General features: G+C 37.8%; 1 protein-coding gene across 1 annotated transcript in view; it reads left to right on the top strand.

Moving 5' to 3' along the window:
• LOC107557980 (S phase cyclin A-associated protein in the endoplasmic reticulum) overlaps positions 1-18,275 on the top strand; it is a 133,173-nt gene that overhangs the window by 50,134 nt on the left and 64,764 nt on the right. Inside the window, exons 20-22 of the mRNA XM_016241578.1 lie at positions 5,726-5,862; positions 13,586-13,651; positions 14,724-14,850. Of these exons, the coding sequence (XP_016097064.1) occupies positions 5,726-5,862; positions 13,586-13,651; positions 14,724-14,850 (330 nt within the window). The remainder of the gene's footprint in view (positions 1-5,725; positions 5,863-13,585; positions 13,652-14,723; positions 14,851-18,275) is intronic.

Below are 18,275 nucleotides of genomic sequence, written 5' to 3'. Positions count from 1 at the left end.
GGACAGCACTGGCGAAATCTTCCAACTGAACCATAGCTAAGGTTTATCCAAAAAAGCCGCTAAAAGGGTCTGAAAGTTGCTAAATCTAGTGCTAAAGTCGCGCTCGTGTGTGTGAGAAGTGGGAGCTGATGGCAGGGGGCGGTGGATATTTGTGGCGGTCAATGTGGATATTGTGGATGAGTTCTTCTGTGTCATCACGTTCTATTAGTTCTACAGCTTCAGTTTCAGTACTTTCACGCTTAGTAACACATACAGCTGTTCCCTCACCACAGTGCACCAGTGAAAAGAGACCCCTTTCAAACAGTGTCGCCTTCTGAACATTGTTTAAGCGACATACACCGGTATTGCGGTATTTTAAAAATTCATATCATAACAAAAATCAACACCGGTATTTGGTATGAACCGGTATACCGCCCAGCACTAATATGAAGTCTAGTTTTCTGAGAAGTTGAACAAAATTAAGTGAGTGTGTTTAAATATGTCAGAGGAGTATGAAAACGTGTTTTCCTTTTGAATTAAGTTTATTTTTCTTAGCCCGTTAGCTTTTATTTGTTTATTTTTAATAATAAACTCATTAATTTTGATCAATTTTGCAGAAAACAAGACTTCTTATGGCGTTTTTCTTCACAGTGTATCTTGATTTAAGAATCTTTGGACATTTGAACTGAAAAACAAAGCAAAAATATTGAGGAAGAACATCACTCTTTTCCACTGTGATCAGAAGATACAGTTAAAGTTATTTCCATATTTTAGTGTTTGTGAGCAGAGCTGTTCAAGCCTTAAGCATTTTTGTAAAATGAATTCAGAATTAATAAAGAGATCTATTATAGGTTGCAACCATATTGGCGTACTGTTACCTTCAATTTATTCCTTAAATTTTCTTTACTTGGTCTTAAAAAGTCTTAAAATAACTTTCATGAAACCCTGTTAAAAAAAGTGTACATTAAAATTTAGTTCAGGTAAGTTTTGTTTTGTCAGCATAGATCCAGAGCAGTGGCGTTATGATATGATTTTCTCTTAAAATATATAATTTACTTAAACAAAATTCTGTTTGAGTCTCAAACTGTCGAAGCGATTGACTGTAGCCATAATGGTTTCCCATTCTTTGGTTCACTCGCACATTACAAGCTTAGCTCCAGTCCTGATCTCCTCACAGATCTGTTTTTGTGGTGCTCCCCTCTCCTCCAAACCCCTCTTTATAATCTCAAGATGGTGCACGTCTTTGAGGTGTTACAGAAACAATCCCATTAAGTGAATGGCAGATGAACTGGATCGCCTTTCAGAGAGATTACTCAACAGATGCCTCTCTGGCCACAGGGAAGCAATGGTTATGACTGCAGGGTCGACTCCTGTTCCCCAGGGACTCGGGTTGGAAGCCCCATCAAGCACACACACAATAACTCGTCCACTTGAAACACTATATGATGCAAATGTACAGATTTCAAACGGAGGTCCATGAGGCAATTTGTCACATTTGTCTCAAAGTAATTCATTAAGGACAGGTGTCAAGCATTCAAAGCTGTGGTCGTTAAAACGTTGTTATTGTTCGCTTCGTTATTGTTCAACCTCGTGAAGCGCCGTTGGAAGAAACCGAGAGACGATGTTTATTCAGATATGCTGTACTCTCCAAACAAATCCCTAAATATTGAGTACATAACTAACATATACTTTCCCCAGGAACTAGGGACTTTGGGCCGGTACTCGGTGTGTTTCCACCGCAGGAACCAGGATCTAAATAAAGTTCCGGGTAAAAATGTGCCCCTCAGAAAGTCCCTGCTCGCAAGGTAGTACTTTTTCAAAGGTCCGGAACTTTCGGAGGCGGGACTTGGGCGCTGAACATGCTGATTGGTTGAGTTCACACAGCATTGTATTTCAACCACCATTCACATAATTTTGTTAAAATATTACTGTTATTGTGTCATGAAATGTAGTTTTAAAAGTATTTCAGGCGAGAATGTAGTAGTTTAAAACTCAAATCTGTATTTTATTTATAAAGACCGCGCTTATTTGAAAATGTGCTTCGCTGATTTCAGAGATGTGAGCTCCACGCGATCAACGGGCGCTCAGTGCTCATGTTTCCCGATGAGAGTAGCCTTAACTCTGCTAGTCCTTCTGACATTTGCCGCTGGCTCTGATGTCTCTGTAGTGGTTAAACATAAGATGTAATTGGTTTTGGGTAAATCTAACAGGTAATCTGTGGTCTTTATTCTATTACTCTATTAATATATTAATGTTAAAATGAAAATAGGCAATGTTTGATATAATATTTCGTTTCATTGTAATGTAGGTACGTTCCATGAACTACATTTCTGTTTTAATGAAACCGAAAATAGGCAGCGGTGTCCGAACTACCGTGGATGCAAGTCCAAAATTTGTGAAACGTGCGAAGACCTACTTAACCAGACTATTTGCCTATTCTTCTCGGTACTTTAGACCGTGATGGAAACGCAGACAGCAACAGGTCTGGGGGAAAAAAAGTTCCTGGGACATATTGTTCCAGGTAATTTCGGTGGAAAAGCGGCTATAGATGATAAAACGGATGAAAAATCCCATAGCCTTTTCTCTTAAAGAGATAGTTCACCCAAAAAAATTAACATTCTGGGATCATTTACTCACCCTCATGTCATCGAAAACCTGTATGACTCTCTGACTTTCTTCTTTCTTCTCAATCAGTGTTGGACCCCATTGACTGTCATTGTATGGACAAGAAGAAAAAAAACACTAATACTGCGTCCCAATTCGCATACTGTCTTTCCTAAATAGTCTTCGAAATTAGAATTAGTGTGTCCCAAATCATAGTATGGTGAAATGAGTGTCTCAAAGGTACCCAGATGGTTTACAGTGAAAATGTGTAAAAAGTGCAGATACATGCACACTCTTGCAACATATTGCCCACAATAATGTGCATTGGATGAGGATTCGATTAGAGCTACAAACACAAATAAAAACAGTTTAAGAACTACAAACATGGCGGAGAGGTTTAGGTGTTTTGTTTTGAGTGATTAATAATCAGTATATAATCTGATGAAAAAATATGTGCTTGATGTTATCCGCATTATATTTCATCTGCAACAACATTGTGACCTTTTATAAGGATACGTTTGGTCATTAACTGTCGCATCGTTATGCGAACACATGAGGAGAGTTCCAGACTCGAGAGACACGTGACTGGTACATCAAAATGCCAGTTTATTTCTCTCCAATACGGTATGAAATGAAACGAAATTTGAAGGATGTTAACTATGACAAGATGATGCTGGCCTACTATTTTGCTGCACATTTAAAAGTATGTACTTTTTCTTCACAAAAAGAATGCATCCTAGTAGTAAAAGTAGGTGAATTGGGACACTGGATGAGACATTTTTCAAAATATTCTCCATTGTGTTTCACAGAAGACAAAGTCGTACAGGAATGATATGAGGATAAGTAAATGATGACAAAATTTAAATTTTGGATGACTTTTCAGTGTATGTTTGCATGCACCATTATAATCAAGCTACTGCAGGTTTTTGAAGCATTAAGTACACATTTCATGTCTTTTAAAGCAATCGTACAACGCAGAGGCCAGTAATAATCTGATATTTACAGTAACCACATTTACAGTAATTTACATGAATAGGAATTCCATGCGAGTTTGAAAGATTTTCCCATGCAGATTTGCAGAATTTGCTGCTTTGGCCAACGGGAAGCTGCTTGGTTTGCAAGTTACTTCTGTGCTTGATGCATCGCTAAACAATTGACAAGAGTAGATTTTTTTTTGTGTGTGTGAAATTTTACCAAAACCTCATTAATGTGAATGCAGCTTTAGTCCGACATTGCAAAAAACAGTTGGTCTAGGTATTTACATGGAATTTTAAAAGGTTTAAAGAAGTTGTTTTTTGGCCCCCATCCTCTGTTACCATACAGCCTCTGAGGTATCGACTCTATCTCACCCGCTGCTCCCATCCTCCAAGGTGCCGGATGACAGGATAATTGGATAATTGCTTTCTGGCACATGCATCACGTCGTCTGAAATTGAGTTACATCCGTCTTTCTTCCCATGGAAATATCGGCATCATCAGAAAGAGACGGAAAGCTATACCTCTCTCCCCCCCTCAGCACTTCCGTTGCCTTAATGCCAGCAGCGAGTGGAGGAGATGCCTTCATAATTGCGGAGCACAATGCCTAGGCCAGGAGGACTCTACAAGCCACACAAAGAGCTTAACACCTGGTCTTTCAATGAAGGCGCTCCACTTTACATCCTAGTGTGGGAGTTGAAGCCCAGCCTTTGGACATGTGCTGGGTGGAATTGGCGGTTTAATGTTTGTTCTCCTCTCTTGTCGCTCTGTTCTGACACACCCATGTGTCATCGTTCTATTGTCCTGAAGGGATTTTTCTGGATGCGCTGGCTTTGAACTGAGAGGTCTCTCTGTGGAGCTTTAGAAAATCGAATGTGCATTTTTGGCAAAATATGGGCTGGTTAAAGGAAGGTTTCACTCTTGTACCACCTACAACTTAACCTAAATTAAGCCATCTCATTCTAATTTCATTAGTTTAATACTTGTCTTTTATACTAATGTCGTTCTTGCGATTTTGAATTCCTAAATGCCTTTCACACATGGTATGTTTGCTTGAGTTCAAACTCTAATTTGATTTATATGCCCTCTCTCTGCCCTCAAGTTGTTGGTGCAGTGTTGTTACTGACTGTAAAACTATTAAAAATTATTTCCTGTAAATGAAAGCTGAACTAAATATATATTTTTAGATGACGAATGAAAATTAGAAATGTTGCTTTGGCAACTAACTAAAATAAATGAAAATTTAAGGTTCTAAAATTACTAAAACTAAGCTTAAATAAAAATTATTAAAGCTACAAAAATTTGTTAAAAATGACAAAAGTATATAGCAAATTTACTAAAGCATAAATTAATATTAAAATAGAAACTGAATATAAAAGTGATACTAAATTTAAAAATATTAATATACTATATAAATAATACAAAAAAACACACAAATTCAGAAGCTGTGCTGGGGATTATTAACTTTTATAAATAATGTAACATTATTGCATTACTCTTAAAAAATTATGCATTGTTTATTCTGAAGGCAAAGTAATGCATTAGTTCAGTTTACTTTACTCTTTGTCATCATCAGTTTAGCACCAAAATGTTAATTGCAGCACCAAATTTTTAATAAAAAGATGCACGTCTATAAAACATGTCTTTGGTCTGCCCAGTTTTTAATGTATTGAGGTGATTTTTATCAACGATTTTTATGTTTAGGAAAACTTTTAAGGACTTATTTTGTAAGATGGACCCAGAAAAAACATTTACAATCTTTTGTCATAAGTGAATTTAAAGAATTTGTATGTACTTTTTTTCTAAGTTGAATTTTATTTACCCTTTTTATTATATTGTATTTATTATATTGTTGAATGTTCACTCTGTATCTGCAATGTAATAGCTGGTGAAGCTGATAGGGCAATACATTTAAATACAACAACAGTCATCATCAGCTTATTTAAAAAAGTATATTAATTATTATGGTATTAACTGAAATTGCAAGTAACATGTTACTTGTTACATCAACAATGTAAACTTTGTAATGCTTGTTACTTGTTACATATTACCCTCAGTAATATTTGGAAAACACCTTTCACAGTACTCAAATAAATCTGCTCTAGTATAAAAGCAACATTTATATAATTGAATTTTCTTTTGTTTTTGTTGTTTGTTGTTTTTGACAGGAACACCTGTCTCAAAAAAAGTACATCGTAGACATTGTGACTGACAGCAGCATGCCCTCCGAAAGTGCAAAAGAGGGAGAAGAGCGGCAGAAAGCTCGGAAAAAGGCCAAGAAGCTGCGGGCACGCATGAACTCAAGGTGATGTGATCACGGTCTCGTCTCTCTTTCTTCTATCTCTGTCTCGCTCTCTCCCTCCGTGTGGCTAAAGCGTGGTGTTGCTGCTTTTGAGAGCTTTATGAGTGACAAGGAGATGGAGAGCAGAGGCGATGTGCATCCCGGCTGTCTGCACGGCAACACTGATGAGCTTAATTTATGGCCACTCTCTGTGATTGGGGAGGAAAAAGTGAGAATCGATCTGTTAGCCCCTCCCCACCACCACCCCCCCCACTTTCACCTGTTAAGAGCTTTTCTCCTAATTGGTTGCCACCACGCTGCCAAAACTGAAGGCTTCTCTAGTGTACAATAGTATGTTAAAGTATGTGTAAAGCATGCCTGTTTTTCTGTCTTCCAACTATTGATTTTTAAATGAAGTATCAAAGAAAATCAATAGTAATCAACAAATAGGAGTGAACGCGTCTCAGTGTCAGATCCTAGACCTGGACACTATCAATTTTGCCTCCTGTCACAACTGTTATTGTGTGTGTGTGTGTGTGTGTGTGTGTGTGTGTGTGTGGGGTATGGTTGTTTGTAGGGATGTTATTTCGGTTATTTTTCCTAACCGACGCTAATTATTTTTCCTAACCGACAAGATTATTTTAAATTAGAATTGAATTAAATTAGATAGGATAAGTGTCTGTGACCCGTTAAAAATAGTAACATTTGCTTCCCGGGGATTAATTTTACATGCGCAAAAAGCAGTTAACAACAGAACATGAGGATTCACATGGTTATCATATCACATCACGCACCTGCAGCGCTTCTGCGAGCGGAGAAAAACATAACAAAGCAAGGCTATATAAGGTTTTTTATATATATATATCTCATACATGCATACATACGCGCACACACAGTATGTGTATATATATATTTATATATTTATAACGAATAAATAGGCCTATACGAGAAACATATTTTTACTTAAATAATAAATTAAGAAAATGAAAGAAACTGTGCAACAAGTAGCCTAGCATGCAGAGTTTTGGTTCATTTTTGTGCTACGTGAAAGGAAGCCAGACGGCAGACAGTGGCATCCTATTTTTCTTTAGGCTTATTTTACAAAAGCACAAACATTTATTTTTATTGGGAATGTACACAAATAAAGGCAAACCTTTTACAATTCCAATTATCTTTATGACTAAAAGGAGTAGTTTCTTCCACTGTTAGAAGGAAAAAATTCAAGTGATTGCGCCGGCGCCACATGCGCGCGCACAGTTAAGCATTGCTACCTTGACAATGCAGCCTGTTCATTATCATAATAAAATACAGTCAGTCAAACATATGGAAACAAAAATGTAGTAAAAAAAAATACAGAAACATTTGATTTTGTGTGGAATGAGAGACCCAACGTTGGTTTCAGTTTGGTTTTAGCCTAAATGAATTCGTTTTGGCTTGTCGTTTATATTGCTATAGCTTCTTATATTTGTAATTCTTGTTCTTTTCTAAATACTGTTAATTGAAAGGATTTGTTGTGGAGTGAGGGGAACTAAAATAGCCTAGCTATGTTTACAGTGTTTATTATAATGTTTGTAAACATTTCACGTGGGCATTAGGCCTATTTCTGAATGAATTAAAAAAATGTGACGCATACGCGCGTGACTTATGTTTTTTTCCCCCCCTAAAAACACATTTTTTTTATGCGTGTAGCGTATTTTAACCGTGCAGCAAACCTTTTTAAATATTTTAATAAATGACTGAAAAAATTACTAAAATAGCCTAGCTATGTTTACAGTGTTTATTATAATGTTTGTAAACATTTCACGTGGGCATTAGGCCTATTTCTGAATGAATTAAAAAAATGTGACGCATACGCGCGTGACTTATGTTTTTTTTCCCCCCCTAAAAACACATTTTTTTTATGCGTGTAGCGTATTTTAACCGTGCAGCAAACCTTTTTAAATATTTTAATAAATGACTGAAAAAATGTTGAAAGGATTTGTTGTGGAGTGAGGGGAACTAAAATAGCCTAGCTATGTTTACAGTGTTTATTATAATGTTTGTAAACATTTCACGTGGGCATTAGGCCTATTTCTGAATGAATTAAAAAAATGTGACGCATACGCGCGTGACTTATGTTTTTTTCCCCCCCTAAAAACACATTTTTTTTATGCGTGTAGCGTATTTTAACCGTGCAGCAAACCTTTTTAAATATTTTAATAAATGACTGAAAAAATTAATAATTAAATGACTTTTTAAACCGTTTAATTGATTGTATTGATCAGTCAGAATTCTTACGGTTGGTTAAACGGTTCAAATGAACATCCCTAGTTGTTTGTCAGTAATGCTAAGATTGGAATGAACAGCTCCAGAGGTGGTTGGAGTTTGTTCAGTGTACAATTGTAAAGACCCTGGGAATTTCTGACAAAACTTTATACATCCATGCAAGTTTACCACCAACTGCTTATATTCAGTCCGAATGTAGTGACTTCTTAATGACTTCTTGGTGACTGCAAGGTGTTTGTTTAATTGCAGCACAGTAACTCATGGGTGTTGATTATTTTCCAAATATGGAGGATAATCATAAATATTTACAAGTTTGTACATAGAATTTCTGAAATTTTGACCCTCTAAAGACTGGCCCACACTAAAAGTTTTTTATAAACCTTATTAGATTTTCAAGATGTGAGAGACCACAAACATAATGATAAAAACTCATTGATTTAATGGTTTTGTTCCTATAGTGTGTGAAGTGCTGTGATGTGACCAAGACGGCACACCACACACTAACCGATTTCATTCCCAAATAGCCAGAATCCCGTCTGTGAACACACAAAATCTCATCAAATGTGACTCTGGAGTAAACAAATGGTGGACAACTTCATTATTAACAGCATTAGTCTGCTATCAACGGCTCAAACCTCCGTTACTAGGTCTAAAATGACGTTTTGGAAGTAGCAACGGCAGCGTGGGATGAGACGCATAAGAAATTAATCCTACACACAAGAGTGTTTTAAGGACAATTACCTGACGAATGTTTTGAAATACATCATCTGTATAATATTTGAGGTGTGGTAACCATAGTATAAGTGGAATAATTGACTCAGGTGCGTTGATTTATTAGAAAATCATGCACACCCGAGGTGTAACGGCATCACTACCTCAGGTGTGCATTATTTTCTAATAATTCAATGGCCCATCGTCAATTATTCCTTACATAATTACTGTATTCAACTTCATCAAGGTACAACATTTTTATGTAATTTCTGTTTTTGATAGTTGAAATTTCAATTTTTGATGAAGTTGTTCATAAGTTATATTCATAATGATTCATCCATTCTTCAAACCGCTTGTCCTATGTAGAGTCACAAGAGTTTTAGTGTTGTTTAGTTTTGGTATGTTTGGTATGTTTCTGCATTTGTAAGTTGTAGTAATTGTTGCTTGGTGCATTACAATATTTGTAAATTGTCATCATTTCAACATTGACTACAAAGTAAAAATTGTATAACTTATGAATCCTGAAATTTCATTAACCTACAATATTAAACAATTTCCGTTTCACTTGTAATGAAGTTTCTGCTTTCATAAATTTGTAATAACATTTCGGCTTTTGTAAGTTATACTGAAATTTCGACAAAATGTGATACAATTATCAAGATTTGATTTTTGTAAGTTGTAATGGTTGCTACATCCCTAGTGGTAGCTTTACAGTAGTTGTAATTTGTAGGCGCTCTGTCTCGCTCTTTCTCTATGCAGTGCAGTGGAGTGGAGACCGGCAGTCTGCCCTGCTTCTGAGCTCATTAATACAGAGGTAGCTCCGAGGGCAGAAAACAGCTCTGAGCTTTGGCTGGAAGAGTGACAATATGAGCCTCCTCTGTTCTCTGTCACTACTGTGCTGAGCCCTGCAACACTCACACGGTGAGGAGGAAAGAATAAAGGGAGAGAACAGGCGCTACACGCTCATAAATCACGGCCGCCCACAGCTCTGTGTTGCTGAGGTTGGCGACTCCACCACAGGGTGGAAATGAGCCGTTTTATAGGAGCACAGTGTGGCGTTTGTAAAACGCTAGAGAGCTTTTCTCAGCCCTCCCAGGTTGCCCTGTCCCCCAGTGTCATTGTTAAGCCCGCTCAGTCCCCGTCACAGCCGTGGCATGGAAAAGACTGTTTAATTTCCTTAGCTGGACCCTGATTTACTCTTCAAATATATGGCTTGTTCTTCATGTGCAAACGTGTGGTTTTAATTACCATGAAAGTAGCATGTCCGCCCGTGTCCGCATTGGATGTAGGCTTTAAACTTTCAGAGTCTCTCGCTCTTAACTCTTTCCTTCTCTCTCAGATAGCCCCTTCTCTCGTGTATGATGTTTGGCTGGTTGCATCGCTTGTCTTTTGCCCAGGATTGAGAACAGTGCACTCTGTGTGTTGGTCTACCTCAGAGGGGCGACACACAAAAGACCCCCTGTTTTGCACTCCCAGAGGCCATCGCTTTACTCGCATATACAGAAAAAAGTTCCCTAGAGGAGAGTCAGTGAGGTAGGTAGGGAAGAGAAGGAGGGAGTGGAGGAGCTACGAGGAAACACGGGATGATCTTGCAGTGAGGGCTTCAGTAAACCTGAGCACAGGTTAGGCCAAGTTTTTGGGGCCTTAGTCCTGTTTTTTGTTTATTTTTGCCAAAGGAGTACCAGTGGCTCTGTCCCGGAAGTACAGTCCTCAACCCTTGCGGTCCTTCCTCCTTTGGTAACATAATGCCACACAGACTGCCGAAAAGTTGTCTATTGTGAATTCACAGAGGGAACATGACAAATGGGATACCCCATGGAACGGTCAGTTGTGGTGAAGACCACAATTCTTCAAGTTCATGTCAAGTGTGACCTTTTGACCCCTTCCGTCCTCCTCTAGTGCAGATTTGGGCAAAAGGTGCATATCGCCACAAAGGACACTCTTGTGAGTACACTTCTACACGATAAACAGACAAGTGGGACACTCTAATACAGTCAGTACAGTGAAGACCACAAATATGCAAGTTCCTCTTGAGTCGTCAAGTTGGTGCCGTGGTGATTCTTGGGCTGTTGTGTAGTTGTCTGCTGTAAATTGCAGGCTCTGTGCATCAAGGGTGTATAGTTGCCAACAAAGGGCTCCAAGAAATCTTCTCAATGGGTTTTCACCAAGAAACTTTCCCAGTGGGGACACCCTGTGCTCTTGTGCTATGCACACTGCCACAAGTATGCAAGGTCACCAAGTGCAGCATTCTTGCCGTCCTCTTTTGAGTCTGAATGTTGGTGCCATAATAGCAGGTGACTACTCAATAGTTTATGCAGCATTGAGTGTGATCTCTGCCAAAGGCAACATCAAGGACACTTAGCAGTCACAATAAGGATGTTTGCGGGCACCCTTCTGAATCATAAAACACATGGGACACTGTACAGTCTTGTGGACTTCAGGGATACTTTCAAGTAAAGGCTATTAAATGACAAGTCCACATCAAGTGTTCCATTTGGAACAGGACCAATGTGTCTGAGCATGAGCGGCAATGGCTAGACTGCAGCTCCGATAGTTTCAACTTTAAGACACTTGGACCCTGCTTACCGCAGACCTTTATTTACTATCAAGTGCATGTAAATCTTTTTAATCTCAGGATGTATCCAATATTTATTCCACATATAACCCCTTATATACGTTTGTTGAATTTATAGATGGAACCCGCCTCATTCCTCTTGGTGGATATGTTGCACGGGTCACATTTTCCCTCCCTTTTCCTCGTCCTTTTATTCATCATCAGTCAAATTGTCTTCCATTTGATTGAGAGCCTCTCAAATCCAATATTAAATATTGCACCGCTGCCCGACCAAATGTTCTCTGTAATTGGGAGTGCCGAATGCCTGAGCCTCCCATAGCACATTTAAAATTGATACACTGTATTTGTTTTCTTTCTTTTTTTTATCCGTCGGAAGGCATTGACGGTTTTACAGTCGATTGGGGGAGGGGGCCGTCTGCGTCCAGCGTGGGCGGAGGTGAATAGTGGGGCACATCGTGATGAATTGATGATTAGCTCTGCATTGTAGCTTTGTAGCTGCCCCCCCACTTATAGCTGGTTACTAATATTTATGGTGCCCGGCCCATTTAATGGGGCCTGCCGTGTTCGGAGATTGATGGTCTGGCGATTGCCCTTCTGTTTAACCTGTGCAGGCGTAAAGCTGTCAAAGAATAATATTGTAATCTGCAGGATGAGGATGAGGCCAGGTACGGTTCACAATCTTTCTCTGAGCGCACCACCGCTCGAGGCTCGGCCAGCACTTGGGAATCACTGTTCAAAATTCTTACCGTATGCTACTGTCTCCCAAAAGAAGGCAGAGTTTAGCTGTAATTGTGTTTATAGTCAATTTATAGTTAAGTATCTTAATAGTCAGGGGTTAGGGTTAAGGTCTCATCACATAGCCCAGTGGAATCTCCAAAGTATCCTGTCCTCTGTGACACCTGTTCACTACTCACTATTCAAGTGAACACATATATAGAGTGATTTATCACTTCCTACAGATCAGTACTAGAAATGTATCCACCTCAACCCAATATCTTCCCAAAAAAATTTAATTTCCACCATTCATTCATATGTTCTTTTTTTATTATTATTATTATTATTATTAATTTAATTCATTCATTCTGTTTATCATTTAGTCATTCATTCTGTTTTTTATTTAGTCATTCATTCTGTTCATTCATTCTGTTTATTTAGTCAGTCTATTTATTGTCCATCCATCCATGCTATTCATTCATTCATTCTGTTATTTAGTTATTCATTCTATTATTCAGTCATTCGTTCGTTCATTCATTTTCATTCATTTTATTTAATATTATTTAGTCATTCATTATAATTAATCAATTTAACTCAGTTTACCACTTCAACTAAAAGAAAATTACAGATCAGACTCTTTTTTTTTTTTCTTTTCTTTTTTTCCCAGGAGAAATTAGAATTTTAATAACAGGTTATAGTTTTCTAACCAGTCTAAATATATAGAGCTTTCTTAAGACCAAAAAGTTTTTTAAAATATGTTGACTGAAAATTACATTTGTGTTTTTTTTTGTTTGTTTGTTTTTTAATCTACGTATACCTATACCATTTAGGTTAAACCAAAATCACCTTGGATTTCAACTCAAACCAAGATTAAACCATTACAAGGCTTGTGACCACTCAGCTCTCTGACATTGTCTTCCGGAAAGAGACATCCGAGTTTATCAGCCCCTGAACATCCATCCATCAAGTGTTTTTTTTCAGGAGCTGATCGATCATCCTTATCTGACAGAATGGGATGTGTGATTGTCAGGAATTTTGCTTGTTGGACCACACCAATGTGCTAGAGCTGACTGACAGCATGCATTATTTTGGTCTGTGACTCAGGAGTTACTTAAGAGTGATTGGCTGATGGGTGTGAATTACTCCTATTTATTTTGATTTCTGGACTTAAATTGTGTGGTTATTGGAGAGTTTGGTATTCCCTGCTGTGAAACAACATCCTCTACTGGGGTACCCCTCTGAAGACTAAATGTTTGTGACTCGTTCATGCTTGTTAGTTTGTGATTGCTGCTAGTGTGGCCCAAAGACCAAATAAACAGTTTGAGGCTCAGCTTGACCTCTTGACATTTCCTTTGTTCAGCACGTCGTCTTATCTCCTCATGTCTTCAGGCTGACAGCCATTGGACTCCTCTGTTGCTCTCTGTCTGTCTTTCTCTCTCTTTCCGTATCTTTCTGACAGACTTGTTTGTCTTTCTTTTTCAGGGCTAAGGAGTATGAGACATGCATGGAAGCCAAGACCCAGACCCCCGACTCTCCGTACAAGGCGAAGTAAGCTCCCCCGCTCCACTTTTAAGGATCATATAGCTGAGCTGAGGTCTTCTATTGAGTACTCCTGTTTTAATAATGTCTTTTTAAATCCATGCTTCTGAAATTATGCCAGCGCTTGGCTTTCCTTAATCAAACCTTTATTGTTTTGCCCATTAAATGCAATGCAATACTGATATCTAAGCGGTGCTGTCACAGATCTCATATTGCAATCCATAATTCTTGCTGTTTTGCTTTATGTGGATCAGGATTTGTGCTCTTGCACAATGATCGTAAAATGTGAAATCATCTACAGTACACCTGTGTGGCATTCCAGCAGTCCCTGAAAAGAGCATAATATATATGTATGCTGAAAATTTCTGAAAAGAGTATGGTTATAGATAACCAAGAGTAAGATATAGCGCATATGATTAGATGAAATTTGCAGGTTAAGTGTTGTTGTTATTAAATAAAACTAATAAAAAATATTTTTTTATTTAATTGAAAGAAAGCTGAAGAATTAAAAAATAAAGCTAAATAGAAATAAAACAAATAAAGCATGTATCAAAGTTACTAAAATTTAAATTAAAACTGAAAATGTAAAAAAAAAAAAGGTAATTAAAAATATTGAGTACTATAATATATTATTAACATAACACTTTTCATATTTCACACCAAAATCAATGGGAGAAAAAAAGAAATAGTATTTTGCATAAAGAAAGTTCAGCACATTGGAAAACACTTTTTTCCTAATTGTTTATTTTAAATAGTGTAAAAAGGTAATGTTTTATGTATTAAATTGATATCATAAATATGTGACATGCAATAAATTTATATCAATAACATACAAATGTCTTGATATAAAAAAATTATATAAATGTATATTTTAATTATTAATTATTACAATAATTTTAATGTGTTATATATATATATATATATATATATATATATATATATATTTATTTATTCAGGTAAAATTATATAAATACCATATGATTTAAACATTTGTTTTCACAATCCAGTAGCAAGAATAAGGGAGCAGAAATGTGGTAAATTATTGTGAAAATAATGCAAATTTAAAATTCTTTGCTTCCAGGCTTCAGCGTCTGGTGAAGGATCTAGTAAAGCAGCAGCAGGGGCAGGACAGTGGCCAGTGGGCCAGTAACAAAGTGTCTGGCCTGGACAGAACTCTGGGAGAAATCTCCCGCATTCTGGAGAAGCAGGTTTGTACATCTATCTCATGATCCGTCTTTCTTGTCTGCTCTGATGTCCCTTTAGAGTGACATGCCCTCTAAAGTAATATTCCTGAAAAGATTCCAGAACTTCAGAGTGCAGTGCTATTTCTTGACTGGGGAAAGCTGGAGATCCCAGTAATGACTGAATGGATATATGGTGTCTGTTTTTTAAACTGCTGTTTATCTGTTCATCTTTACAACTACACAGTCACACCAGGGTTCTTCTGGGACTGTAAGCATCTGAACAGTGTTCAGACCAGTTTATGTCAGTGGCTTGTCTGATATCTAGTCTATGTGGATTGAATGTGTATTTGTGTGTGGTGTGTGTGTATGTGAAGGGATTTGACTTGAAGATAAGCCTCCAGGCTGCTCTCTAGTACCGACTCCCCTGAACTGCCGGCTTTGGCTGCCGTCCTCCCCGTCTCACAGTCTATGCAGAGTATCGCTTTCCATCCCCAGCTCTCTGCCCTTGGTTATTTGGTAATGAGGGCCAGGTTAGCTGCTTGTTTTCATTGCTGCAGATGTTATTAATTGGCAGAGATCCCCGTTTGTCAAATAGGCGAACATGTTTCTGAGCGTTTGGCTGGCTACTGTTGTGCATTGTGGCTTTTATACAAAAATATGTTGGTTTTTCAAAAGTAAATATAATCCAAACGACTTAAGTTATAAAGCAGGGAAGCTTTTGAAGATGCATTTTGGCTATCACTCACATTTTTTTAGTGTGCTTCCAGAGCTCTACTAATATCCCACAATTCAGCATGAGATGAGAGAATGTATCCGGCAATTATAAAGAACTGTTGACTTTAAGTTTTTGATAATGTTTTAAAAGATAAACTGTTCTGAAAATCAATTCAATTGTTCATGTCAAAAATTGCTTGTTATGGTAATGATTATTTAACAATTTTTCTCATTTGTTCTTGTAATCCATTGGCATAGTGTTTGCTAAAGCATTGCGTAACGTTATCTCATAATGAGTAGAATGCCTGCTTTTAGTGTTTGTCTCAGACAAATCGTATTTCCCAAAGCAACTCATTTGTGGGTTGCCTAAATGACTAGTTGACTAATCAGTCTTAACTGGAACCCCTGTATAATTAGACTGGTTTCAGGTTCACCAGACCCCAGTTGAACCTTAGGGGTTGTTTACATAAGACATGTTTTTGCGTCCAAAAATGACTATATGCAGCTCAATAGAATAAAACAATGCAGGAGATTTGAGACACGCTAAAACTTGGACGCTCAAAACGCTGTGTGTGTAACTGAACACTCAAAAAGCTATGAGGAGTGACAGCTGTAAAAGATGTTCTTCTAAAGGCCCATTCTCACCAAGGGCGATTAACTATAATTAAAGTTTTAACAATCATTCTAATTCTAAGAGAATAGGGAAGTCCACACCACGACTATAATGATAATGCCACAGAAGAACGAAATCATAGGAATCTAGCTGATGAATGATAAAAATGTTGACAGCCAATCAGAATCCACCCAACTTTAAAGCATATGAGCATTTAAAGCAGCAGAAGACATAACTGCAGTTCAAGCTTATAATAAACAAAATTGTATCGTGTGTTGCTGTGGACACTAATATAGTTATTGTTTTAGTTGTCTTTATAGTTTTTGTTCTTGGTCTGAATGTATTGCGGTGTAAACTGGCTAATGCTAATGAAAACAGAATGCTAATTAAAGCACTGCCACTAAAGTTAACAAACACTAAAAAACCTAGGACAAAATTTAGACTAGTCGCTTTGACTAATCAACTAGTCAGTATTTGATCGACCATTGTGACCCATCTCTAGTATACATCTCTAGATCAATAAAGAAGAAATGGATTGGTGACACGTCACATTTTGGTAATAAAACTGGACTTACGGTTTCTTTTGGTGCCGTTCTGTAATACATTCATCAAATGAAGGGATGTGTGGTTTGGTGGGTGTGTGTTTGTGGGTGGGTGGATGGTGCATTGATGGTGTGCCTGTATTGACCAGTGGGAGGAGATGTGGGTTGTTAATGGTCTTTCTGGAGGGAGAGGAGAAAGGTAAGAAAGACAGAAGAGGGTGGTAAAGCTGAGCTAATGTGCAAAAAGGAGGGCTGAGGGAGGGGAGGAGAGGAGTTCATAAGCTGCTAGAGTGGAGTGAAGGGGATGTAACGAACAGTCATAAACCCAAAATGTCCATGACAGTGTCCACTGGTGAATGAGGGTGACTGTATTAAATATTTCAAAGTGATGAGACTGTTTAAGATTAAATGTTTTGAAGTTAGGTGATGGCATTTAAAGGAGATATATTATGCCCCTTTTTACAATATGTAATATAAGTCTCTGGTGTCCCCAGAATGTGTCTGTGACGTTTCAGCTCAAAATACTGAGTAGATGCAGAAACACGCTGTTTTTCGGGCCTGTCTCTTTAAATGCAAATGAGCTGCTGCTCCCCCACCCCCTTTTCCAGAATAGAGCTGCGCCATTACAGCTCGTACCTGCTAAAAAACATCTGTTTTGGTTCTGATTATCATGTTTATCACGCTGAAATTATGCGTTTTAAACCATATGAGTTTAAACTTCTGATATACGGTTTTCTGAGCACACACATCCGAAGCATGTTCATTTTAGATCTGTGTGGCAGCAGCAATATGCATTAAATAAATCAATAAATCCACTGCTCTCTTGTCTCCTCTGAGGCTGGGACTGTAAATAGTGTTCTGTGCTCGTCTGTGCAGCCAATGACAGAACAGTTAGAATGTTTTGCTCAAACTTTTGCCATGGCATTAGAACTAGTACACCGTTGTCGCTTGCGAGAAAACAATAACAGCGCCATGGGTGTAAATTTACAGATTAAGGGGCGGTAATATTATAATGAGATCCTTTGCCACGTCACCAAGGGAGCGAAATCAGACGCGCTCGTTTTCTCAGACGCTTGCAGAAAAAGGCTTACCAAAACAGTTACTGGGTTAATCTTTTGCAAGTTTCATTGGTTGGTAGATGCACCGGGGACCTGATTATAGCACTTAAAACTTGGAAAAGTCAGATTTTCATGATATGTCACCTTTAAGTGACTGTTTTGAACTTGATTTACAATACAGATGTCATGGAAGTGCATTCTGGGATGCCACCAGTGAAGTCAGTAGACATTAAGTTGAAATTAACACAGAATATTCTTTTAACAACATGTTTATTATACCTTGCATCTAGCAAGGTAGGTCTGAAGTAATTTAACACAGAAAATATAATGAACATCCTTCACATTCCCTTCAACAGATTTTCTCAGATCAGACCTTGTCATCTCATCACCCTCTCTAGGCTCTGTACTCCTTAGAAGTGTCTCTGAATGACAGCTTCTATCAAGAACATGAGTACATTTCTTGTGTACTGTCCCCAAGGCCTCCTACACAAACTCATTCTGGAGATTTCCACAGAGAACTTG

This window comes from Sinocyclocheilus grahami, unplaced genomic scaffold (assembly GCF_001515645.1).
Source record: "Sinocyclocheilus grahami isolate Dianchi unplaced genomic scaffold, SAMN03320097.WGS_v1.1 scaffold627.1, whole genome shotgun sequence".
Lineage (NCBI taxonomy): Eukaryota > Metazoa > Chordata > Actinopteri > Cypriniformes > Cyprinidae > Sinocyclocheilus > Sinocyclocheilus grahami.
The sequence above is the reverse complement of the archived record's forward strand: the minus strand, read 5'-3'. Positions and strand labels throughout refer to the sequence as shown.